We start from the raw sequence: 26,488 nt of genomic DNA on the forward strand, positions 1-26,488 counted from the left end.
AAGCAGGACCCAGAGCTCACGTGCGTGTGGGCCATCTGATGCTGGAACCTGGGTGCTGGACTTGGTGCTGCATGCTTTGCAGAGTGATGGAGCCTGGCTCCGCCTGCAGAGACGAGGAACGCACCCTCACGCTGAGCGGGTAGCTGAACCAAGGGGCAGTTGTCAGTTTGTCTGAGTGGGCAACACCCTGGAGTTTGTTATTTGGCAGAGCTTGTAAAAACCTATGGCCAGCAGTCCTGAGCCTGGGAGTTCCAGGAGCCCTGAATCCTGGGTGAAGCTCCTGTGTTCACCAACTGCAGGTCGACTTGGCTGGGAGAGAGGATGGCAGGGCAGGGACAGGGGCCCAAGGAGCACAGAGAGGAGTTTTTCTTCTCCCGATGTCTTGACAATGTCTTGACAGCCCCTAGCCCCAGCCCTAATATTCTACCATCTCCCCTACTGTGACTGGATCTCCTGAATTTAAGGGCCTCTTGATCCCATCCTAGAATGTACAGGGGACTGAGCTGAGCCTGGTATCCTGGGGTCAGAGAGGAATGAGCTTCTGGAATCTTCGGGGAGCAGGAAAACACCCTTGGAATAAGTGGCCTTGGTACTCAAGGCTCAGACTGTCTCCAACGGAGAGACAATTCTAGAAGCATAATTAACACAGGGTTTTTCTTTTCAGTAGAGAAAGGACATTTCCGTTTTAAATGAAAATTACTTCAAATGAAGTGTGTGATTTTAAAAGCTGAGAAATAGTTTTTAGGATTTGGGGGTTGGATGTAAGTATTATATACTTGGCCTCAAGGTGGCCAGAACAAGGATAAAAAGCTTTTCTTTACATACTTAAAACAACATGAGAAATGCCAGGCAGGTCCTGTGATCTGGGTGAAAGATCTTGGCTGGTTTCCTTGTCCCAGCCCTGGCACAGTGCAGGCTTCCAAGCTGGGATAGTGGCTTCGTCTGAAACAGAAATAGCAGCTGCTCTATTTATATGGTCTTGAATCTCAGAGGTTACTCTTACACATCAGTATTTTTCATTGGAGGAATTTTACAGAATATCTGAAATGCTCTGGTATTCAATATTTTTTTTTTAACTGTGAATTTTGAAGCAGAGGAGAAGGCATCTGAGGAGGAGCCAAGATATGGGGCTTATTTTTAGATTCTCATCCTCTGATTTTCTTCCCTGAAATTACTCAGTTTGGGGACAGAGATGAAGTGGAGAGAGTAGAAATGTTCCAGATGACTCAAGTGTGTTAGTCCATCAGTCATGTCCGTATCTTTGTGACCCCACAGACTGTAGCCCTCCAGGCTCCTTTGTTCATGGGATTCTCTAGGCAAGAATATTGGGGTGGGTAGCCATTCGCTTCTCCAGAGGATCTTCCTGATCCAGAGAATGAACCCGGGTCTCCTGCATTGCAGGGGGATTCTTTACCATCTGAGCCAGTAGAGAAGTCCTATTGGAACCTAAACAACCAGAAAATCCACTCTGACTCAGTTGTCTGGTGAAAGATTTGTGTGGGAATTTTTTTTTTTTAGTATAGTTGCCTTACAATGTCGTGTTAGTTTCTGCTGTGCAACAATGTGAATCAGCCATGAATATACATATATCCCCTCCCTTTTGAACCTCCTTCCTGCCCCCCACGCCCACATCCCACCCCTTTAGGTCATCACAGTCCTGTGGGATTTTCAAGGTGAAATTGTAACGATATTAATCATGAAATTTACTTTTAAATGGCACAAAATCATTCAGCTTTTAGATAACTTGGCTGTTGGTTAGTTAATCTGACTAGAAGCAAACTAAGGAGTGTGGGCCACCCAGTCCACTCCTGGCTCATTTCTCTGCTCTGGGCTCTCTGTGCACCAGCTTACTTGTTTGGGCAGAATCTTAGCCCTTGTGTCCCTGATGGGCTGGGTCAGGGACAGATGAGTCGAGGATGCAGCCTTGCAATCTGCAGTAGCCCCTGTACTCTCAGATGACCCAGGGAACTGCCCAGTGCTCCAAGCGTAGTGGTCAGACCAGGTTCGAGTGTGAGCAGGGGAGGAAGGGGCTAGGCATGTTTCTTGCAGAAGGGGAGATTTAGGGGGATTATCACAGAGGCAGGAGGACCAGATGTGTTGCAGATGAACAGAACTAGGGCCCCAAAGTTGGAAGCTTCAGGGAAAATGATTATGGTTCAATGTAGTCCAACAACTTCTTCAGATGTTATGTTTGGTTTTTTTTTGGCCACACCCCCAGAGCATTTGCCATCTTCACTCCCAACCAGGGATTGAACCCATACTCCCTGCATTGGAAGCGTGAAGTTTTAAACACTGGACCTCCAGGGAAGTTGTGATACTGGGGATATTTAGGCAGAAGCTGGTTGAGCATATATGAGGGATATTGTTAAAGACCATCATCAGATGAACTTGAAGCTCCTTTTAGCCTGGAGAGTAGCATCCTGTATCTGGAATTAACTTCTTGCCTTTATCCTGAACAGATAGATGTCTTGGTTTGAAGGGCAGCAACTCGGATACATGGCTCCACGCTCTACTCTGTGCAGCTGGGAATTCAGAATTGTTTTGGTCTGGATATGCATGGATAAAACTGTATAACTCTTCACTTCCCACTTGAAAAAAAGCTGGGAGGTTAGACAGAAGTCAATAACTGGATCTTTGTCTTCGTATGCATATGGAGACCTGTCTATGGATCTGGATCGAATTTGTTGGCAGGACCATTTTCTATACTGAATCTTCCTCCTGACAGTGGTGTCCCCCAAAGGCTTTTATCCTAGACAGTCTCAACCTAGGCAGGTTTTCCAAGGAAGGTGATGAGTCAAAGAGCATTGGTTTAAAAGGACCATTTCTCTTACTTGACACCTGGAGACCAAAGCTCCAAGAGGAAAGTGGACTTGTTCAAAGTCATGCGGGAGATTGTATCAGAGCTGTTGAAGCTGGAGTGTTCTGATTCTGGACCACAGATCACAGATGTCCTCCTGTGAGATTTTATTTTTTTGGCACAGTTCTTTGGTAAATTTGAGTCTGCTTTTGTGGTTGGCATGTGTTAGGGGATTAGGTTTTTTGCACAGATGATTCATGCTGGCAGTCTGCATTGTCCCTGTGATCCCTGTGGGTTTTTAAATTCAAGTGTGTGCATACAGATGTGCACAAAACCACACACACATACACACACACTGCACACACTGAATCCACAGGTGTATAAGGATATCTTAAGTGATTCACATTTCACTAATTTCAGGGGAAAGCATTTTCCAGGAATGGAATCTCACATGCTCAGATAATAGTTGTGGCTAGAAATTTTCCTTTAGCTAAATTCTGCCTCAGGAAGAATCTATTATTCTAGAAATTAAGTTATATATCTGTTTGGAGTAAAAAAGGTGCTTACCTTCCTCCCTGGGTGGGGAATGGGAGAAGGAGTTCAAGGCTGTACTGTGAAGTCACTAAGCTCTTAGAGGGCTCCTGCCCTGGAGCCCAGTGTTACTGACCTTCTTTTCCTTCTACAAGGCCTGGTGGACTAAGTCCTTTGGCTCTGGGTAGGGGCCAGATAGATGGACCATCATGTGGGCCTGTAAGCCATACTTGATCTCTGCATCGATTTACTTTTTTTTTTTTTTTAACTGTGATCTTGGTCCCAAACATAGAATTGTTACCTTGTTCTCACTGAATGTGCCTCATGTTTACAAGTTCCATTTACATCTTTGTTTTTAGTGTTGTGTGTGTGTGAAACTCTATGTGCAAGAGAGAAGTCATAAGTGGAGTAAGAACATTTTAGTGTCGTTGAAGAAATGCTTTAATGATTTCTAATAAATATTTATTTTGCCTTGTTGTGATCATGTTTTATCTTTGTCTTAGGAGGGCCACTATGATGACTGAAATCTTAGGGTGTTGCTTAACATGAGTGGATAAAGGGAAGGTCACTTTTTGGACTTAAAGGATCAATTATTGGTCCCAGCTCGGCGTGCTAAGACATACCACCTTTGTACATCCCAAAGTACATCACATCCAGTACCCCATCTAAACCACTCAATAACTGGGAGGAATTTGAGTAAAAGGAGACCTAGAGATTTGAAGTGACATGCGCAAGGAGTCACAGCCTGAAAATGTTACAGGTTCGGGTCATATGACCTCAAGCAGGGGGTCCATCCATCATGGTCGCTGGCTCTCCACTTTGCACGCGTATGAACTCATGGCTCCACTTGGAGACCAGGAAGTAGAAATCCCTCCTGTTTACCTCACACACTTTTATAAGGAGGCAATAAGGGAATGGATAGGAAAGAACTGATATTATTACTATCATTATTGCCCAATGTATATGTATATGCATTTTTTTCATTCTTTTGTGTTATTTTGAAAGAATGGTGGTTCTCAACTTGAATGCCAAGATGCTGCTGTGTCTTGAAGGGTTGTAGAACTTGCAAACAATTTATTAATAAGCAATATGCTGCATTTGGTCCATTACGTCATCCAAACGATTCCCGGAATAACACCCTTCACTGGGCTATGTTTTCTTGACTGGCAAGGAAATGGGACTTGTACATAATCCACATGCTAGTTCAAACAGGCTTCAGTCTATAATCTAGGAATGTGCCATCCATGGGAACATTCTTGATAGAGAAAGAGTGGGCGCCCCATCATAGGATGTATTCTGAAAGTGGGATTCCTAGGTCAGGAGGATGAACAGTTTTATGACTTTTGATATTATGAAAAATTACCTTCCAAAAGATATTTTGCAATTTTTCAGCCTTTGAGATTGTACAATTCCCTATTTATAAAGTGCTTTCACTCATATTGGTTATCTTAATCCACAATTCTGTAGACAGTTTGATGAGTATTCTATTGCCATTCAACAGAACAGAGAAAATGGAGACTTGGGGAATTTGAGACTTAGAGAGAGATGGAATGACAGATTGAGGTGGCAGTGCTTTTTCCTGGGCCAAGGATCCAGGTTTTCTGGGTGTGCTGGCATGTGCTGGTCCGGCAGTGTCAATGAGCTTGTGTAACAGAGTGGGTCAGCCTAGCCCGACTCACCCTAAAATAGACTTTCCTGGCCGCACTGGGTCTTAGTTGTGGTACACGCGGATCTTTTAGATGTAGCATGTGGGATCTAGTTCCTAGATCAGGGATCAAACTGGGGTCCCCTGCATTGGGAGTGTGGAGTCTTAGCCATTGGACCGCTAGGGAAGTCCTTGAATCACACTTAAGAATAAGTGTCGGGACTTCCCTGCTGGTCCAGTGGCTGAGGACCTGCCTTCTGGTGCAGGGGATGCAGATTTGACCCCTGGTCAGGGAACTAAGATCCCACATGCCCTGGGGCAGCTGAACCTGCGCACCATAGATGGAGAGAAGCAAAGACCCCAAGGTAGTAGGGTGAATTTGAGGATGGCGAAGTCTGCGAGGCCAAATTGCTAGGAACAGGGCTGGAGAGGCAGGCAGAGGCCAGAGCACACAGAACTCCTCCAGCTGTGGGGAAGGCTTTGAGATTTCATACTGAGGGTTAGGGGAACCATTAAAAGGTTTCACACAAGGGTATTATTGGATATGAACACTTCCTTTCCCCCTCGTAGGGTTGCAGACTTAAAAGGGTGTATTGTTCCATCTGCCAACATTTGGGACATAGTAACAGGCTGGAGCGTGGAATGGAGAGATTTCCACCTGACAGTGAAGGAGATACTCGGGAAGTGACTGGGAAAGAAGGGAAGAAGGCAAAGAGAAGGCAGAGACGCTGGTGGAACATGAAGACGTTTCAGTAGAGAAGGAATGTCTGAGCACACTCATTTACTCAGCTAAACTCACAGGGCACTTACCAGATTGCAGGTACTGAAAAAGACACGGGTAATATCGTTGAGATGGGACAGAAGCAGAGAGGGGCAGAGGGCCGAGTCAAGAGAGGTTTTACAGGTGAAATGAGAATTGAGTTGCATTTTGAAGAAAAAATAGGAATTCGATAAGGTGAGGTCTGGTGTGGGTGTTAAGGATGGAGGAAGAAAAGGGAAGGAAAAAAATTCTAGGTGGAAGGGCCAAACTCTGTAAAGACACACAGGAATAAAACAACGCAAAGCCGACTGGAACAGAGAAGAGCTAAAGGCAGATGCGTCTAGAGAGGTTGTGGGGAGTGTGGGACAGATCATAAAGGGCTTTTTGTGTTAGAAATTTCAACTTGAATAATTTATTATTCTGTGCTAGGCACTGTGGTAAGTACTTGTATGCATTAGCCCACTTAATCCTCACAACAATCTCATGAAAGGGACACTATTATTATGAATATCCCTATTTTATAAATGGGAAAACCAAATCTGTAGACTGTTAGAAATAATAAAAATGAAACTGAAAGTGGCTAAAGTCACACAGCAAGCAATATGTTATAGATTAAAAAAAAATAACATCTAATTAGAAACTCTAAAGACTATAAATATTGAGTCAGAGAAAATTAGACTTGATAGAAAGAATCAATACAAAAACTGAAACCACAGTGGCCTAAACTGCACATTGTAAATTTTGGAACTAACTAAAATTTGATGGGAAAATATTTTTCCCAAAGTATATATATGGAAAAATTGACCTAGAAAAATTGAACTTGTGCATAGGACACAAAGAAACATTCACAGTGGGAGAAGGAAGCTTGGTAAAGCTTGTTCTATACAAAAGCCAATTGATAAAAAAAATTTTTTTTTACTAAAGAATTTAGAAGGAAGAGAGTCTATTCCAAAGAAAATAATTTTGGTAAAGTACAAAAATAAATGCTGAACGTTTCAAAGCAGTTTAATTGTGTGCTATAGAGCACTGAATATGGAATGAAATTGGCTTAATGGGATTTGTTTTGCAAGAATGAAATTATATATATAGACATATACATGTTACAGATAATGACAATATTAGTATGATTTTGTAAATATATTTGAAACTGTAAACATGGGTTTCCTTGGGGTCCAAATCATGGGATAAAATGTTCTTTACTTGGCTGCCATGGCCTAAGAGAGAGGGGAGGAGAGGCTCTTGCAAGGATTGGAGAGGGAGGGAGGTGTAAAATTAGACCAAAGACCTTTAAGAAGGATCTTGAGAGTGGGGGATTTGGGCATTTAGGACAGGAGGGAATGTCTTAAAAGAATGCATTTGTGAACCAGAGACGGGTTTGGGTCACATTTCTACTAGCGTCCACTGCCCTCAGCTCTGTCTTTACCACCTACACGGCTGGAGCCCAGAGACTTTCTTATACATTGGTCAGGAAGAAGGACAAATGAGTTCTTTCAAAGTAGAAGGGACAGCTGGGAAGGACATGCCTTCCAAGTTGGGAAAGAACATGAGCTTCTGGGGGGGCGTGTGAGAGGTCTGAAGGAGGCTCCTGGCTTCCTGGGGTCAGCACAGAACAAGTGGGCGTACCCGAGCTCGAAGCTTTGTGATGCTTTGTGTGGGTGACTCTCAGTGGACAAAGGACCATTCAGAGTTTCTTGATTTATTCATAATGTCACCTTTACAATCAGCCCTCATTTCTCATTCACATTTCATCGTCATAAGAGCATTTTAAAATCTACAGATATCACAACTGCTGCTGATTGACTTTAATACTTTAGCATTAATTCAAACGTGAAAAAATTTAAAATAGTGAGCCTGTGCTATTAGTTTCTAGGAGTATTTCTATATTACTTAAAAGCATACAGTATTTAACTCTATGCTCAAGTTAATAGTTTTTTGTATATAGTATCTGTGCTGCGCTGTACTGAGTCGCTCAGTTGTGTCCAACCCTGCAATCCCATGGACTGTTTCAATGTTAAAATTTGAATTCTAAGGCTGTTTACTAAGAACGTTAAACTATCAAAGTATAAGGTATATAAAGCTATAGAGAAATAAGAAATGCACTTCTTTGAATAGGCTACATACATAAAGTATGATATCTGTGAAAGGCATTCATTAACACATTCATTCATTCAACAAATTTACCTGAATGTCCACTGTGTTCAAGGCACCACTAGGAGCTGTGGAAATGATGATGAGTAAGGCACACTCCTGCTCTTCAAGAGCTTATAAACTGGCAGAATTTTTCAAGGTGCTCTCTAACAAGTGAGCCACAAGTGATTTCTAATGTAGAGAGGAGCGAATACTGTTTGCATTGAGTGTTAGTTTAGTCGTCTTTGCAAAAGCTTCTTTCTTCTCATAATATGCGGCCTCATTTACAAACACTGGGTACACGGTTTGGTCTCCACCCAATGAAATAGTCTTTCCATCAAGAGTTAAAAACACAGGATCCTCAGGGTGCAAGGGTTTCCAATCTTGATCCTTTCAGGAAACAACATACATAAATTACATTTGGTTTCTCTCCTACTTTACAAATTGTATAATGGAAAAGAATATGAGAAAGGATGTATATGTGTATATCTATCTCTATATATTCATATATGTGACGGAATCATTCGCTGTACACCAGAAACTAACACAACATTGTAAATCAACTATACATAGAAGTAGTGTTAGTTGCTTAGTCGTGTCTGACTCTTTGCGACCCCATGGACTGTAGCCCCCCAGGCTCCTCTGTCCATGGGATTTTCCAGGCAAGAATACTGGAGTAGGTTGCCATTCTCTCCTCCAGAAGATCTTCCCGACCCAGGAATCAAACCAGGTCTCCTGCATTGCAGGCAGATTCTTTACAGTATGAGCTACAGGGAAGTCCCGTCAAAAAATCAATTATACTTCAATAAAAAATAAATTAAAACATTCTTATGTCAGGCTCTAGACAACCAAAATGACAGCACTATCTTCTTTTAAAAGAGACAAGTTAGAGATATGTGACTAAACTGAGATTGAGCAGTTTGTTTTGGCAGCAGTTTTAAGAGTTCCCCTTTTTATTTTTATAACTGCCACATGATCAGAGTCTGCTTTGGTATCAAGTTCACCTTGAATGTTGCTGAAGAGGTTTATAATATCAAAAACCAAACTACATGCACATATTCTTAAGTGCAAATTATATCTCTTGCTAGCTGAAGTTAAATTCCACTCAGCAAAATTTAGGAAATATTCATTAAGAGTCTTCTGTATATAAGACATTCTACTATTGGGGATAAAAAATGAGTGACCTTGTGCCTGCATGCTAGAAGGCTCTATTCTGGTGGGGATTGGTGGGAGAAGGTGGGGATAGGCTGGGAAAAACCTGGGAAAAGCACAAGATAGGTGAATATTTCCTATACCTGTTCCCACATTATGATAACAACTGAATCATTTAAGAGGTTCACAATCTTTATCTTTCTATCCTTTAAAACACTGCCTCAGGCTCCTTCAAGTTTCCACCTGGATCTCACTAAGGCACAAAGCTGGATCTGCTCCACTAGTCTGTGTTTTGGGGCAGGCTGCTTTATTAAGTCGGAGAAGGCAATGGCACCCCACTCCAGTACTCTTGCCTGGAAAATCCCATGGATGGAGGAGCCTGGTGGGCTGCAGTCCATGGGGTTGCTAAGAGTTAGACGACTGAGTGACTTCTCTTTAACTTTTCACTTTCATGCATTGGAGAAGGAAATGGCAACCCACTCCAGTGTTCTTGCCTGGAGAATCCCAGGGTCGGGGAGCCTGGTGGGCTGCAGTCTACAGGGTCGCACAGAGTCGGATACAACTGAAGTGACTTAGCAGCAGCAGCAGCAGCTTTATTAAGTTGTAAGTCCTAATGACTATCATTAGGGTCATTAAATAGCAGTCTGAACTGGATCAGTGGTTTCCCATTCTAATTACACAGGCCAATAAGATCAGATTATCCCAGAGCAGGGACGGGCGTTGTTATTTTCTAAAAGGCGCTGTAGGCGATGTGCCTCCAGGGCTGACTGCACCAGGCTAGACAATCCATTGGTTCTCTTCCATTTCTGATGTCTGCTAGTGTGTGGGGAGATGGATGTTTTAGCTTTTTAGAATCTTTGCTCTTCTCTGCTTTTACCTCTGCCTCTTCCAGATTTAAACTTCCTATTCTTTCCTACGAGCCTTTTCTTCCCCTTCATTACACCATTATTGATCAAACCAGACAAAGAGCAGATACATACTGGGGTCTTGAGGGGTCAGGGAAAAAAGGCAGAAAACATCCCAAAGGAGGAGGCTCTGATTGGTTTGCTCTAACTTTTACAGTAGTGATGACAGGGAGGTGGTAGCAACGTGGCCAACTGCAAAGAACCTTCGTTCTGGATCTGCCATCAATAACTACAGGACTGTGGGAAGGATCTAATTTCTGAGCCTCCATTTTCTTATATTAAAGTAGATGTAATAATTCTTATCCATTGCACTTGACGCAGGAATTTCATGTTCTCTGACCCCCATCCACATCTCATTATTCTGTTATAGCATCTGGTTATCTTCATTTCAAGACCACAGTTTAGACTTTAGTATATCTAGACTATAAGTTCCACATGAATATAAACCATATTCGTTGATGTACCTCCAGAGCCAGCACAGGATTTATTCCATAAATATTTACTCAGCGATGATCTGAATACCTTATCTAGACTGCAGTGTTTTTGAGAACATCTATTGAGGCACTCACATATGTAAAATGCTTAATGGGCTGTTAAATGTTAGTCGCTCAGTCATGTCTGACTCTTTGCAACCCCATGGACTATAGCCAGCCAGGGTCTGCTGTCCATGGGATTCTACAGGCAAGAAAACTGGAGGTGGTAGCCATTTCCTTCTCCAGGGCATCTTCCCGACCCAGGGACTGAACCAGGGTCTCCTGCATTGCAAGCAGATTCTTTACTGTCTGAGTCACCACGGACTGTAAAGGTCTACTCAAAGCTGCGAGCATGCTCAGTTGTGTCTGACTCTTTGCAAACCCATGGACTGTATAGCCTGCCAGGCTTCCCTGTCCATGAGATTTCCATGGCAAGAATACTAGAGTGGGTTGCCATTTCCTCTTCCAGGGGATCTTCCCAACCCAGAGATTGAACCCATGTTTCCTGTGTCTCCTGCATTGGCAGGTGGATTCTCTACCACTGAGCCACCTGGGAATCCCTCCCCTGAAAGGTAGGGCATCATTATTTTGAATATTTAAAAGAAATAGTAACCATTACCTGCAGTTTAGGATGGATGATAGCAGAAATTTCTCCACTTTCATTCCTGGGATAATCAACTTTCTCCATTATCTTATAGACTTCAATAGCACAGGGAGGAAATTCTTTTCCTGTGGCAAAATAAATAAATATAAATGGCAACTAAAAAATAAAAAACACTCCTGATAAAAGGGAAGTTTATACTTCAAAAAAGGAACCAAAAACTGCAAACAGACAGCTATAGGGAGAACACAGTATCTTTTTTGCTTTTAAATCATTTTTCATTGTGAAATATAATACTCAGAAAGTACATAAAACACAATTTCACCCAGAAGTGGGATTGCTGGGATCATATGGGAATCCTATTTTTAATTTTTTGAGGAACCTCTATGCTGTTTTCCATAGCAGCTGCACCGACTTAGATTCCCACCAGTAGTGCATAAGGGTTCCCTTTTCTCCATATCTTCAGCATAACTTATTTCTTGTTTCTTGCTAATAGCCATTCTAAAAGGAGCGAGCTGATATCTTATTATTTTTTTTATACTTTATATTTTAATTTAATTTTTTACTGGGGTACAGTTGCTTTTCAATGTTGTGTTTCTGCTGCACAATGAAGTGAATCAGCTCTACATATACAAACAGCCCTGGTCTCCTAGCTCCCTCTCCCATCCTGCTGCCCCATCTCGCCCATCTAGGTCACCGGGGAGCACTGAGCTGAGCTCCCTGAGCTACACCATAGGTTCCCACTAGCTATCTGTTTTACACATGGTAGTGTACACACATCAATCCTGATCTCCCATTCCATCCTACCTCCTTCCCCTCTCATTACGGTTTTGATTTTAATTTCCCTGGTGACTAATGATGTAGAACATTTTTTCATGTGTCTGTTGGCCATCTGTATGTCTTCTCTGGAAAAATGTCTATTCAGATCTTCCTCTCATTTTTAAATCAGTATTTTTTTTTTTTTTTACTATTGAGTTGTATGAGTTCTCTATATATTTTGAATATTAGTGCCTTATCAGATATATAATTTGCAAATATTTTCTCCCATTCAGTAGATTGTATTTTCACTCTGTTGATGGTTTCCTTTGCTGTGCAGAAGATTTTAGTCTGACATAGTCTCATTTATTTTTGCCTTTGTTTCTTCTAATTTTGGTGTCAGATTCAAAAAATTGCCAAGACCTATACCTATTTCAGGAAGCTCACTGCCCATGTTTTCTTCTAGTTTTATAGTTTCAGTTCTTATGTTCATGTCTTTAATCCATTTTGAGTTAATTTTTGTGTATGGTCTTTAAGATAGTGGTCATTCCATTCCTTTGCACCTAGCTGTCCAGTCTCCCCAAGGCCCCTTATTGAAGAGACTGCCCCTTCTCCACTGTAGATTCTTTGTTCCTTTGATGTATATTAATTGACCATATATACATAGGTTTGGAGAAGGCAATGGCACCCCACTCCAGTACTTTTGCCTGGAAAATCCCATGGACTGAGGAGCCTGGTAGGTTTGGAGAAGGCAATGGCACCCCACTCCGGTACTCTTGCCTGGAAAATCCCATGGATGGAGGAGCCTGGTAGGCTGCAGTCCATGGGGTCGCTAAGAGTCGGACACGACTGAGCGACTTTCACTTTTCACTTTGATGCATTGGAGAAGGAAATGGCAACCCACTCCAGTGTTCTTGCCTGGAGAATCCCAGGGACTGGGGAGCCTGGTGGGTTGCCGTCTATGGGGTCGCACAGAGTAGGACACGACTGAAGCGACTTAGCAGCAGCAGCACATAGGTTTATTTCTGGGCTCTCCACTCCATTCCATTGATCTGTGTGTCTATTTTTATGCCAACACTATATGGCTTAATTACAACAGCTTTGTAATATGAAGTTGGGGGCTTCCCTGGTGGCTCAGCTGGTAAAGAATCCACCTGCAATGTGGGAGACCTGGGTTCAATCCCTGGGTTGGGATGATTCCCTGGAGAAGGGAACAGTTACCCACTCCAGTATTCTGGCCTGGAGAATTCCATGGATTGTATAGTCCAAGGGATTGCAAAGAGACAGACACGACTGAGTGACTTTCACTTTCACTTTCACTTTGAAGTCAGGAAGTGTGATGCCTCCAGCTTTGCTCCTCTTTCTCAAGATTGCTTTGGCTATTTGGGGTCTTATATTGCTCCGTAAAATTTTAGTTAAGGATGTTCACAACAACACTAAACCAAAGGATGTTCTCGAATGATTCCTACCAGCACTGGGTCCACAAGTACACAGAGGTTGGACAGAGGTGGAAAGCAGAACTTAAAAAGTCAGTGCAGGGGAGAGAGAGGCTAGGAATGAGAGTCAGGCAGGACACCTGTGCTCTAATCTCCCAGCCGTGTCAACTTGAGCTACATGCTTAACTTCTCGATGCTCACTTTCTTTACCTGTCAGATGAAGATTTCACATCAATTCATCTTGGAGGGCCCCTTCCAGCTCTGACATCCTGTGATTGTGTAACTTCAGGAGGACGTTCAGCAGGTTAGATGACTTCACCATTGTGCTCCTCCTCTTAACTAAGTATGTTAAACATCTGGGCAGCTCTTGAACAGTGAGATATTGGGATATAGCCAGTCTGCCCATAGTGGAGTGAAACTTACAATGCTGCAGAACATTAAACAACCCAGTGCCCAGAAACTTGGAAAAGGGGTAGTTTACATTTATACCGGGCTACCTCTGAATAAACAGGATGAACTTTCATCCAGCATAGAGCCCACACTATGCTATGGTTGCAATCCAAAGGAAAATCTTCCTTTCCCCTTAGTGCAGAAAGTGCAGCCAGGGTGGAATTCAGATATCCTGCCATCACTTCTGTACCAGTTTGCTTCCGCTGCATAATATGTTATGCCAGAACTCTGTGGCATAAAACAACTCTCTAGTTTAGCTCATGATTCTGTGGCTTGGTTGGGCAGTCCCTCTGGTCTAGGCTGGAACGGCTGATTTCTAATTGGCTTGCTCATGCATTTTCGGTGAGCTGGCAGATCAGCAGGAGGTGGATGATCTAAGATGGCTTTGCTGTCATATCTGGGCATTTGATGGGTCCTCAGCTGGAGCTGCAGAACTACTGGCTTGGAGGTCTCAGTCTTCAGCCTCATGGTCTTGTATCACCCAGCAGGCTAGGTGAGCTGATTCACAAAATGACAGAGCAAGGCTCCTAAGAGCAGCAAGACAGCAAGCCCGGACATGCAAGTTCTTTTCAGATCTCTTCTGTGGTATAAAACATGCCACATGGCCAAGCCAGATCCAGGTGGTAGGAAAACAGACTCTATCTCTAGCTAGGACATGGAAGCAGGGAAGAGAAGAATTTGTGGCCATTTTTATAATTTACCAAATCTTCCAAGATGAAGACAGAAATATCAGATGTCATTTCTTTAAACCAGAAGGTTCACTGGGAGAAAAGAAGAAAGTGGTAGAACACGAAGGAACATGTTTTTGCTCCTTAGAATCTCAGAGCTGGAGTGACTCTCAAATGCTTAACTTCCATTGATGCTTGAATATTCTCCGTATCCTTCTGGCTAAGTGGTCATCTTGCTCCTGCTTGAACAGCCTCACAAAGCGTGGTCTGTTCCACTGTTGGTCAGCTTTGCTAATCAAAAATTTCTGTCCTTAGATAACATTATCCCACAGATTCTATTCTGCCCTCTGAGTCACAGAAAACTTGTCTAATTCCTTTCCAGTATAATACTTCTGAAACTCTAAAATAAAATTGGCTTTAAGACTCCTTTTCTGCCAGTCTAAGTGCCTTTAATTTTATCAACCAGCACTCAAATATTGTCACATACACGAGGATACATGTGAAGGTATTCCGTAAACTGAACTTCTATGTGCATCCTTGGGATTATTTTTATTATGGTTTTCAAACTCTTCAACATTCTCAGTCATCTCCTTAGCTGCTGCTGTTGCTAAGTCACTTCAGTCGTGTCCGACTCTGTGTGACCCCATAGATGGAAGCCCACCAGGCTCCCCCGTCCCTGGGATTTTCCAGGCAAGAACACTGGAGTGGGTTGCCATTTCCTTCTCCAATGCATGAAAGTGAAAAGTGAAAGTGAAGTTGCTCAGTGGTGTCCGACTCTTCGTGACCCCATGGACTGCAGCCCTCCAGGTTCCTCTGTCCATGGGATTCTCCAGGCAAGAGTACCGGAGTGGGGTGCCATTGCCTTCTCCCCATTTCCTTAGCTAACCTCTACTATAAGATGTTTCTCCTGAAGTATGTATTCAGAATTTATTCACAGGTCTCCCCAAGTGTTCATGCAAGGCAGAAAAGAGATTAGTTCCCCAATCTAATGGGATAAAATGGTTTTGTATTTTAATTTGCATTTCTGACTACTAGTGATATTGGACATCTTTTCATCTGTTTATTGGACATCTATATTTCTTGGTATTTCTTTGCTTTTTAAAATGGACATTAATAGGAAAACGAGGATTTCATTTGTGAGACTTTATTTGGTAGCTGTTCTTCTTGAATGTGTCTACACTGGTCATTGAAGAATGGCTGAGATGATTACATTTTTTTTAAAAAAACAATTAATATCGCAAACGTGGCAAACTTGACCTAGGGTCCATTGTTATTTCAGTGTTGAGTGGTTTAGTCATCATGTGCGCTCCATCTCGTCTTCCTGTCCTGATTTATTTGCACACACACAAGCTAACAATGAGAGAAACAATTTCGGCCTACTACTTACCTTCATTGAAATTATGTATAAAATCAAGAGCATGCTGAATCATTTTTCTCATTTGATCTAGAATATCAGCTCTCAGAACCCCCTGAGGCTGGGGACCGACTTCTATACCTAGGTACAGAAGGGGAGATAGTCACATTTCATGTGTTAGAATACAAGATGGAGCATTTTCATACATCAAGATCTAGAATCGAATCATTAAAAATGATTAAAAAGGCAGACCATGTAGCATAATGGAAAATACGTGAGACATACTATTAGGCAATAAATTAAGCCGAGCATTTACAAGTTATATGCATAGTAAATAAAGACTGGGAGAGAACATAAGAAAATCAGAGTTGTGCTATAGTAGTAAGGTCTTATGGGTCTTTTTTCTCTAAATTTCCTTCAATGTTGACAAAATATTTAAAAATTATAATACAGTAAAAGGAGCAGACAACTTTATATTGACAAAATAGTAAGTGACCACAAAGAGAAACTGTCATAGACACAGCTTGTAGGAGAAAACACATCTATTTAGTAATAGAAAGCTAAACTAAACAAGCCATGGATTTAAGTCAAACGACAATCTGTGTGACCCTGGAGCAATATTCTTGCCTTTAACACAACAACCCAACCCGCCATGATAGTCAATGGTTTTAATTTTCTGTGGAAAAAACCTGTATTCATTTCTTCTCATCACAATGAAATTAATTCCCATACCATTAGGTCTACTTCCTGTGGCTGTCAAGCATTCTTCCCATAAACCTACAAAATATTTTTCTCTAAACCACTTATCTAGTCCTTTCCCTCCTATCCAAGTCTCCCACACTGTTATAATTACAATCATCACCTTATTCATTTATAAAGCTATTTACCAATATAACATCATCCAATCCTTTCCATCTATTCATATACATTCCTTTCCACCTATCCTGTTTTCACCCACTTCTGTTATTTCCCCATTCACAAAATCTTATTGTAGTCTCTTTTATCTCATTTTTCACTTTTGTGTTTAGCTCTTCTGGATTTATGTTTGGGCATATATTTAAGAATATGGTATAAGTGTGGCTAAGGTATGCATAGATGCATAGATGATTTGTAAATGTGTGAAAATGTGTTTGTGGATATATCTGTCTGCATTCTGTACAAGGTATTATTGCTTCCCTACCCAAAATTCATTCCATCTACTCCTTGCTGACAGAGTCCTGATTTTGGCTGGGATTCCAGCTCAGGGGTAAACACAGAACAGTTTTGCTCAATCACAGTACTCCATCAGCCCTAGTAATTAATTGAAGAATGCATATATGACTCAGTTCTGAATAACTGGCCACAACGGAAGGTCCACAGGGGAGTTCCTGGGACTCTCCTTTCTTCCACCAGATACTGCCATGTTGGCATATGATGCTTGAAATTACAGTGCACATCTTGTGCCACCTAAAGTCACGTCATTGTTGTTTAGTCGCTAAGTCATGTCTGACTCTTTTGAGACCCCAGAAAACTATGGCCTGCCAGGGGATTTCTCAGGCAAGAATACTGGAGTGGATTGCTATTTCCTTCTCCAGAGGATCTTCCTCACCCAGGGATTGAACTTGTGACTCCTTGGCAGGTGGATTCTTTACTGCTGAGCCACCAGGGATGCCCATCTAAAGTCATAGAAGTATTACAAAATACTGAGGTGGAGACAGTGTCTCTCTGATCTTAAGTGTCCCCTCTGCCCATGACTGGATGATATAAAAATATTCCAAATAATATAGTAAAGTAGGTATAATATTTCTAATTATTTATAATGATCTTAATATTCCCCCACACTGAAACGCTTGCAAGATTTGGCTCTATTTTCAGAGGAGTGGGATTTTTTATTTATTTTTTTTTGCCACACTACATGCAGGATCTTAATTTCCCAACCAGGGATCAAACCCAGGCACCCTGCGGCAGAGGGGCAGAGTCTCAACCACTGAACCACCAGGGAAGTCCCTGGATCTATTTTTAAGAGACAGATATATCAATAGATATTCATTCTAGCTAAGAGCAACATTTCCCATAAATGTAATAAACCAAGGCTTGTAAATCTTATGCTTTATTTGGTGTCATAGATCTCTATCCTTTATTTTTAAGCACTTGGTTTGTTTCAAATAATTACCTACACTTGGTCATTTAGCTTGCCTCAATGGACCCCTTGATTATGCACCAAAATTATAAAAAACCAAATAACCAAGATAACTTTAAATCTACTTCTAAGTTGTGTTACTGTTGTTCAGTCTCTAAGTCGTGTCCAACTCTTTGTGACCCCATGGACTGTAAGACAACAGCAATTTTAAGGATTACAGTGCGGTCTGCAAACAATGATGCTAGTACGTCACTCAGGAAGGAGAACGGGATGTAGAAAAAAGAGACTGTCGGAGAGGGTGTATGAGAGTGCAAGCCTGCGTGCTGGAAGTTACCAGAAGGCAAAGACAAATCCACAGCTCAGTAACTGACAGGGCACACAAGTGAATGGATAATAAACACAGGTTATCAGAGACTCTACTTCGAAGCAGATGCTAAGAGGGATGCTGGGAGAGAATTTTCCATGGGTCTTCTGTATTTCTGCACGTCTTGCCAGCAAGATACTGATTACCTTGGCTCCAGATTATTGTTTTAAGAATTTTGTACAGTGGATACCCTTGGAAGATAGGGCTGGTGTCTTGCTTGAGCAAAAAGCAGGTTGCTTACTACCCATTATAAAAGACTCAAATTCCTCTCACTCAGTGCTTCTTTCTGGAATGTAGAAAGTTGGTCAATGAAAGTGAGGAAATCTGATATAGCTAGAGACAGCCTGGGGATAGTTTGCTTATTACTTGACAATTACAAGCCATAATGATAAGCAAAGTAGCTGCAAATAGTCTTTAAATTAGTTTTCTTAGAGTTTTGTCTCAGACATATTTTGTTTAGCTGTGACAGTGGGAAATGTGACTTACCAACAGGATACTTGGCTATAGAACGAGTAGTTGCATATTTGAGAGAAGGATGCTCAATAAGGTAAACATAGCAGGGTAATGGAGCCAAAGACGTCTGAAAAGAATTTAAAACATGTTCTTATTATGTAAAGACCATATGCCTTGTTCTCTTTGCTGTCAGTCAATAATGCCTTCAGTATGTTTAACTTCATCAACTAAGATTAGTAAGACAACTTTATGAAACACATTCTAAACTCCAACTACATATAAAATTAGATTATATGTAACTTTCTGGATAAAATGTATATTAAACAATTCTCCAGAACCATGAACAAAGTATATGAATAAATTCTTCTGAATGGCTTTCGTTATTTTTGTTTTCATCACTCGTTACTCTGAGTATTTAGCTTACTATGGGTCTCTTAAAGAATTCTGTTTCTACCCTTGTGGGCCAGGTCTCTAGAGATGGCAAGTAATTCCCCCACTTATCTGAATAATTCAAGACAGGCCTCTTGGTTTTGATGACAATGCAGCATACAAAGTATTCAGCTCCCTTCAATGAGCAGCAAAGATACTGCATTATGATCTCCTAGCAGAACTACTATCTAGTCAATGTCACTAATTCAAGGAAACAAAAATAATAGTTAATCCTTACTATCTGCTCAAAGCACTCAGCTAAATGCATTAAGAATTTTTTTTTCTTATGTAAGGCTTATTATGGTCATATCAGGTAGCTGTTGTTATTATGCCAATTTTATAAAACAAGGAAAGCAAGGAAGTTGATTACCTTGTTCAAGGTTAGCAAGTGAGAAAATCAGGATTTGAACCCAGGTACTGGCTATATGGGTCACATACTTTTCATTAAATCATACTAGCTCATGCTAGCTCTCTGGAAGGAAGGCTATCCATTACATAGAAATAACCATACAGTTCATTATTTGTGTTTTGCTTGACAGTTATTTTCTAGCAGTTTTTCTTATTATAGGCACTGGACTGCTGATTTTTTCATCTTGTAGATTTCTGAGCCTTAAGATGATTAGCTATATGAAGTACTGAAAGATCAGATGTATGTTGGGGTATATGAACCAAACGGAGACAAAGACAGGGCTAAAGACAGTCTTTTTATCATTGGTCTTTAGTCAACATTAAATGACTATCTTTTAAGCTTCTTAAAACTGTAATTGAGCCACTTCAACCACTTCAAAATTTTGGTATTAATTTTACTGAGAAACCCATGATTACTGTCATAGTCTTAATAAAAGATCTAAAATTTTATAGACACAGTGACTCATATGCTCTATTATTTTTTCATTATATTTATTATTTTGCTCATCCCTTCTCCTTTTCTTCTGCCTGTCACTGCTGCTTCTCTTCTGGTGCTCCCCTCAGTCTCTCATTTCTCTTGGACCCTCCCTCCTCACCCTTTTCTGGTTGTTTCAACATCTATAATCAACTTAAAATTACAGGTCCTAGGCTAACTTGTAAATTAATAACATTGACATTACCTTAATATAATGAAACATCTGAATTAAAAAGTCATTCCTGGAATCTTCAAGAATAAGAGTGCACCCCATGTTAGAAGTAGTGTTGTGAAGGTCAAAAATAATGTCATAGGAATCTTCACTATCTTTTGGACCAAATAAATGATTGATTTCTTGAGCCCTTCTCACTTCATATGGCAAATCCTCTGACTTTTTTTTGCTGTTATTAGCAGAAAGAAAAAGATTAACAACACCTGGAGCTAAGATAACATACATATACAATGAGAACACAGTATATTAGAAACCTGGCACCAAACCTTTAATATGAAAAACCTCTGAGGGAAGGGGAACTTTATTTGAAAATTTTACAAATTAAAAATTACATTTCCCCCCTCTGTTTGATTCCAAGTAATGTTGCATTGTCACACTTGCAAATAATAGTTCATTTATGTGGCTGGTCACAGGAAGGACATTTCAAACACTTTATCATTTGACTTCAACTCTGAATGAAATTCGCCCATTAATTTAATCAAGAGTCCCTTAGTAGTTAAGTGCACTGGGCTATAATGAAGCTAGACCATCAAATGCACCTATTATTTTTTTACACCCTAGCTAATTCTAGTGCACAAGAATAGTCAAACTTAGGAGCTCACATCATCTTATTAGGGATTCTTAAGTGATTCTAGGACCCACTAGTGGTCCAGGGTCAAGGTTTACAGAGAAGAGTCTGGGTACACTGTGAAAATGCAAAACATTGCAGGAGTATGCATATATGCATTTTTCTAGGATGAGGGTTGATATTTTTTATTGAATTCTCAAATGAGTCTCTACCTGCTGCCCCCCACCTCCAACCTCAATGGTTAGGATACATTTTTTCTTAATGTACATGATAATTTAAATTTATTTTTCTCATGAAAGCATTCAACATTTCCCTATAATTCCATTTATTTCTATTCTCTGACTATTTTTGTTAGCATCTTCAAAAGACCTACAGTTTGTACCTGAGTAATTCTTGCCTGGAATGCAATCAAGAAATTGGAGCAGCAGTTTTTCAACTATGAAGAAAAGCTGCATACTAAGGCTAGTGCAGTGGGAAGACTGGGGCTTCCCTGGTAGTTCAGCTGTTAAAGAATCCACCTGCAATGAAGGAGACCCCAGTTCGATTCCTAGGTCGGGTCCCCTGGAGAAAGGATAGGCTACCCACGCCAGTATTCTTGGGCTTCCCTGATAGCTCAGATGGTAAAGAATCTGCCTGCAATGTGGGAGACCTGGGTTTGATCTCTGGATTGGGAAGATTCTCTGGAGGAGGGCATGGCAACCCACTCCAGTATTCTTGCCTGGAGAAGCCCCATGGACAGAGGAGCCTGAAGGGCTACAGTCTGTGGGATCGCAGAGTCGGACACTGGGCGACTAGCACAGCACAGTGGGAAGACAGAAGTCTGTGGCCTTTATAATATCACTGAGCTATCCAGTCCTGCCTGGACTGCCTACCTCTGGACTTGTTATTTGTGGAAAGAAACCCTTATTTGTTTAAGTCATTGTTTTCAGATTTCTATTATAAGCAACCAGATAGTTCCTAAAGGCTACATGTGTATGTGTGTGCAGGCTAAGTTGCTTCAGACATGTTCTTTGTGACCCTATGGACTGTAGCCCTCCAGGCTCCTCTGTCCATAGGATTCTTCAAGCAAGAATACTGGAGTAGGTTGCCATGCCCTCCTCCAGGGGATCTTCCCGACCCAGGGATCAAACCTGCATCTCTTATGTCTCCTGTATTCACAGGTGAGTTCTTTACCACTGATCCCCTGGTGGCTCAGTCAGAAGAGTCTGCCTGCAATGCAGGAGACCTGGGTTCAATCCCTGGATCGGGAAGATTCCCTGGAGGAGGAAATGGCTATCCTCTCCAGTATTCTTGCCTGGAGAATTCCATGGACAGAGGAGCCTGGTGGGCTGCAGTCCATGGGGTCACAAAGAGTCGGACGTGACTGAGTGACTAACACTTTCTTTACCACGAGTGCCACCTGGGAAGCCCAAAGGCTACAAATGCACTTTAAAAGCTAATTAACGCCACAACTGCATAAGTTCCTCCCTCCTTGCCACAACTGATTTGCTTCTTCCTCTCCCCCATGTGAGTAAATGACACCACCAGCTACTCAGGTGCTCAGAGTCAAGAAATGATGTCCTGAAAGGTAATAAACATCTAGTCAGTATTTGAATAATTGAAAGATTTAGTAACCCACTAGATGTAGGGAATAAAGAATGTGGAAGGTTCTAAGATGATTTCCATGTGATTTAGTGGGTAATGGTGACATCACTGAGATGAGGAATACAGGGAAAGCAGCACAGTTTAGGAGAAGGAGGATGGGAGAAGGTAATTGACTAATCTAGCTCATAAGTTTCCATGAACACCCTGAAAAAACACTGTCCAGCCTCTGATAAGTGTTAAATATAAGAAGTAGAAAGTGAGTTTAATTTAAAAGACTACTCTCATTGAAATGCAAGCCACTGAGTGGTCATAATAAGAAAACTCAATCTAGTTCATTTCAGAGTTATTTGGCAAGTTAACATGCCAACTAAAAGTTATTCTTCAACAAATCTTTAGTGATAATGTAAGAGTTAGTTAATAGGTATTTTAGGTGAATAGATAAACCTTAATCGTGTTGACATAACCTCAGTCGTGAATATAAAGCATGTTTGAATTTAAAATTTATGTTAGTAAAAATATGGTTTGATATGTAAGCTATGCTGCTGCTGCTGCTAAGTCGCTTCAGTCGTGTCCAACTCTGTGCGACCCCATAGACGGCAGCCCACCAGGCTCCCCTGTCCCTGGGATTCTCCAGGCAAGAACACTGGAGTGGGTTGCCATTTCCTTCTCCAATGCATAAAAGTGAAGAGTGAAAGTGAAGTCACTCAGTCATGTCCAACTCTTAGCGACCCCATGGACGGCCTACCAGGCTCCTCTGTTCATGGGATTTTCCAGGCAAGAGTACTGGAGTAGGGTGCCATTGCCTTCTCTGATGTAAGCTATGACTAATGTATAATTGCCCCAGAGATTGTATTCCATAAAGTGAGGCAGATTTGTATAAATATAGTAGCCATCTTTTGATCTATGATGAGATTAAAGTAACTCTTTAAACTCAAAACAGGATTTAATAGAAAATGAGTATATAAAAGTGTTATATTAGTTGTTGCTGGGCATTACTTATATCTTAGCTTGTCGTCTGTTAGCTCATTGAGAGCAGAAATCATTTTGTACATAACTTTGTATTCCCATAGTATCTGGCACAGTGCCCCATGAAGAGTAGGTGTTTAATAATATTTTTATGTAAATGAAAGAAGTGGTAAAAAGCTTAGAGGCCTAAATATCTACAGGAGTAGCTACAATGATGTAAACAAAGGCAAAAATAATAAGGACATAGAGCATTATGATTGTATACACTATATGTAATGTATCATCAGCTATAATTTAAATTCAGAAAATTCAGGTCTCAAGGACCCACTACTGAAGGTAGTACATGTACTCCTCAGATCACAGAGCAGTCTAATGTTTTCTGATGATGGTCATTTATTCACTCTTTCATTAAACAAACATTAACTGAAACATTACACTTTTCTTAACTAGAACTTCATGCGCTACCAAAATATAGTTGCAAAAAGTGTAGTAGTGAATCACCTAGAAAGCTAAAAAATATGTACCTAAGTGTAGCGGTTAAATATTAATTTAATGCAAAAGACTTATTAAATCTGTTTCTTTAAAGACATAATTTAAAAATAAAAACCTCTGTTATTTGTTGTCCCAGTCTAGATAGAATATATTTTAAAAAATCAGTTAAGAAGTATTTGATGTTTAAAAAAATTTATAAAAGAGTACATGAATGTCCAGTTTAGGTAATTAATTCATCACATAGTATGACTAAAAGTGAAAGTGATCTTATTCACAATAGCGATTCTGTGTATGAACATGAATATCATATGTATACACATGTGCTTTCACACATACTACTTTTCACACACACACACACACACACACATGTGCACACATACAACACAAAATATAGTCTTACCCAAGATTTTCAGGGTCAAAAACTCGATTCAGGTCACAGTCAATATATCTGGTGCACTTCTTCACTGCTCTTGGGTTGGTAATAAATGGTTTTACCTCCAGCCCTGTTCTTTGAATCTCAGTGCTGTTCTCCAGCCAGTGCTTAACTAGAAATACTCCTGTTAGTTCATTCCCATGAGTTCCTCCAAAGATAGCCACCTTTTTTATAGGGTCTTCAGCAACGTGACAAGAAGTCATTTTTGTGAAGTAGGTTTATCTGATTTCGGCAATTCAGAAGAGAGGAGATCAAAGAAAACTTAATTTCTTAGGCAAAGTTTAGAAACTTAAATCTAAATGAGACTTTAACCTAAGTGCAAAGTACAGACTTCTCTTGAGTGGAGTATATTTTAATTTTCTGTTACAAGTTCTGAGCTGTGTTTATTATAGGGATACTCCCTTCTTTAGCCCTGCCCTTTACCATATTTGGGTTAAAATATGCAGAGATCAACTAGAGATGCAGCTGTTTACTTTAACTTCTAACTCCCTCAAATGGTCGGTAGACCTAAATGCAATAATAAGTTAGCATCTCACACTTAAGCGAAACTTCTGCTTTCTCTTTAGCCAGAATGTTTTCTAACAGTGTTTTCATGATTATTTGTGGTAGTAAAAATAGATTACACTTTTCTTATCCTCAAAAATATAAAATAAAAGACTGGCCTATAGTATGCATCTTATTATTCAATATTTATATTTCTGCTTAAAACCATTTCTTCTCTGAAATGAGTTCAGGCCCTATTTATCTTCTGAGGGCATCTGAATTTCAGCTCTATAAACAGCCAATGGCAGATCCTCAGAGAACTCCTCTGGAACCACTATCCTTTCTTTTTTTTATTTTCAGTACATTAAATTTATTCATAAAAAATCCTTAAAAATGTACACTTTTTCCTTTTTAACCTAGTAAAACACAAAACCCTCAATTGAACTGGCATTTATAATTCAAAATCAAATTAGCAGAATATTAAATACTTAAGAATCTTTTAAAAATATAAAGTTACATGCAATTTTGTAGAACTGACATAAAAGAATGGATCAAAAATGGGAGAATATTCCTTCATTCCTAAAAAGAAAATGCATCCGGTAGAAGCTGTGAAGATGCTTGGGTACACACTTTCTTCAGTTGCACTACCAAAGCCTGTCTTTGTGTATCTAATAACTTTATGCACGTGAACGGCTTCTTACAACAGCACGATGGACTGGCTGGCGCTCCCCTCCCTCCAATTACAGTGTAGTATTATAACACTGACCTTTGGCCTCCAACCAGCATAATACATAGTTTGTGAGTGTTGATTAAAGATACTCACTTTGATTTAGAACCTCAGGACTTTTCAGTAAGTGAGCCTCTTCAGAACCCATGACTGTAAATGTCACCTGCCTCATTTTTGGGGCATCGTCTGTGCTTTGGAAAGTACGGCCAACCCACTCAGGTGCCACAGGCCCATCCGCTGGATGAGTGGTCAAGCTGAGCGGGGTCATGGTTTCCCTTACAACATTTAAGACACTTCAACACATCAGCTATCAGTGTGTAGAACTAGTAAGGCATCAAATAAGCCACCACAAAAGTAGGAAGAGTGATAATGACAGGGAGTGAGGAGTGTGCAATCACAGTGCCTACTTGGCAAGTGCTCACTGGCAACACTGGAGTGAGCGGACAGATGCAAGCCTTGGTCAGCCTGTGCTCAGACTGGAACTTGTTACCACCATATAACTTTAGGCAAAGTTACCACAGGCTCTGCACCTCCATACACAGTGTGCAGTATAAACTATGTGGACTTCTTGTGACAAAGGACCTAGAATTCTAAATAGTGAATTAAAATACTGAACCTACTACCATATTTTATTGACTATGCCAAAGCCTTTGACTGTGTGGATCACAAATAAACTGTGGAAAATTCTGAAAGAGATGGGAATACCAGACCACCTAATCTGCCTCTTGAGAAACCTGTATGCAGGTTAGGAAGCAACAGCTAGAACTGGACATGAAACAACAGACTGGTTCCAAATAGGAAAAGGAGTACGTCAAGACTGTATATTGTCACCCTGCTTATTTAACTTATATGCAGAGTACATCATGAGAAACGCTGGGCTGGAAGAAGCACAAGCTGGAATCAAGATTGCCGGGAGAAATTATCAATAACCTCAGATATGCAGATGACACCACCCTTATGGCAGAAAGTGAAGAGGAACTAAAGAGCCTCTTGATGAAAGTGAAAGAGGAGAGTGAAAAAGTTGGCTTAAAGCTCAACATTCAGAAAACAAAGATCATGGCATCCAGTCCCATCACTTCATGGCAAGTAGATGGGGAAAC

At 40.8% G+C, this 26,488-nt stretch overlaps 1 protein-coding gene across 1 annotated transcript; it reads right to left on the reverse strand.

Annotated features, from left to right (window-relative positions):
• Positions 1–7,424: 7,424 nt before the first annotated feature.
• Positions 7,425–24,548, reverse strand: ASPA (aspartoacylase). The gene is made up of 6 exons (XM_010847484.1): positions 24,146–24,548; positions 20,109–20,304; positions 18,625–18,718; positions 15,689–15,796; positions 11,010–11,119; positions 7,425–8,250 (listed from the first exon to the last, which is right to left on the reverse strand). The coding sequence occupies exons 1-6, from the start codon at positions 24,379–24,381 to the stop codon at positions 8,053–8,055; spliced, it is 942 nt and encodes a 313-aa protein (XP_010845786.1). The 5' UTR covers positions 24,382–24,548; the 3' UTR covers positions 7,425–8,052.
• Positions 24,549–26,488: the final 1,940 nt, after the last annotated feature.

Source organism: Bison bison, unplaced genomic scaffold, assembly GCF_000754665.1.
Source record: "Bison bison bison isolate TAMUID 2011002044 unplaced genomic scaffold, Bison_UMD1.0 scf7180017864249, whole genome shotgun sequence".
Taxonomy (NCBI): domain Eukaryota; kingdom Metazoa; phylum Chordata; class Mammalia; order Artiodactyla; family Bovidae; genus Bison; species Bison bison.

Coding starts and splice junctions, on each gene's coding strand:
- ASPA (XM_010847484.1), bottom strand. CDS start 24,381: ATGACTTCTTGTCACGTTGCTGAAGACCCTATAAAAAAGGTGGCTATC. Junction 20,305..24,145: donor TTTGACCCTGAAAATCTTGG/GTAAGACTATAT, acceptor TGCTAATAACAG/CAAAAAAAAGTCAGAGGATT. Junction 8,251..11,009: donor TCATCCATCCTAAACTGCAG/GTAATGGTTACT, acceptor GTTTCCTGAAAG/GATCAAGATTGGAAACCCTT.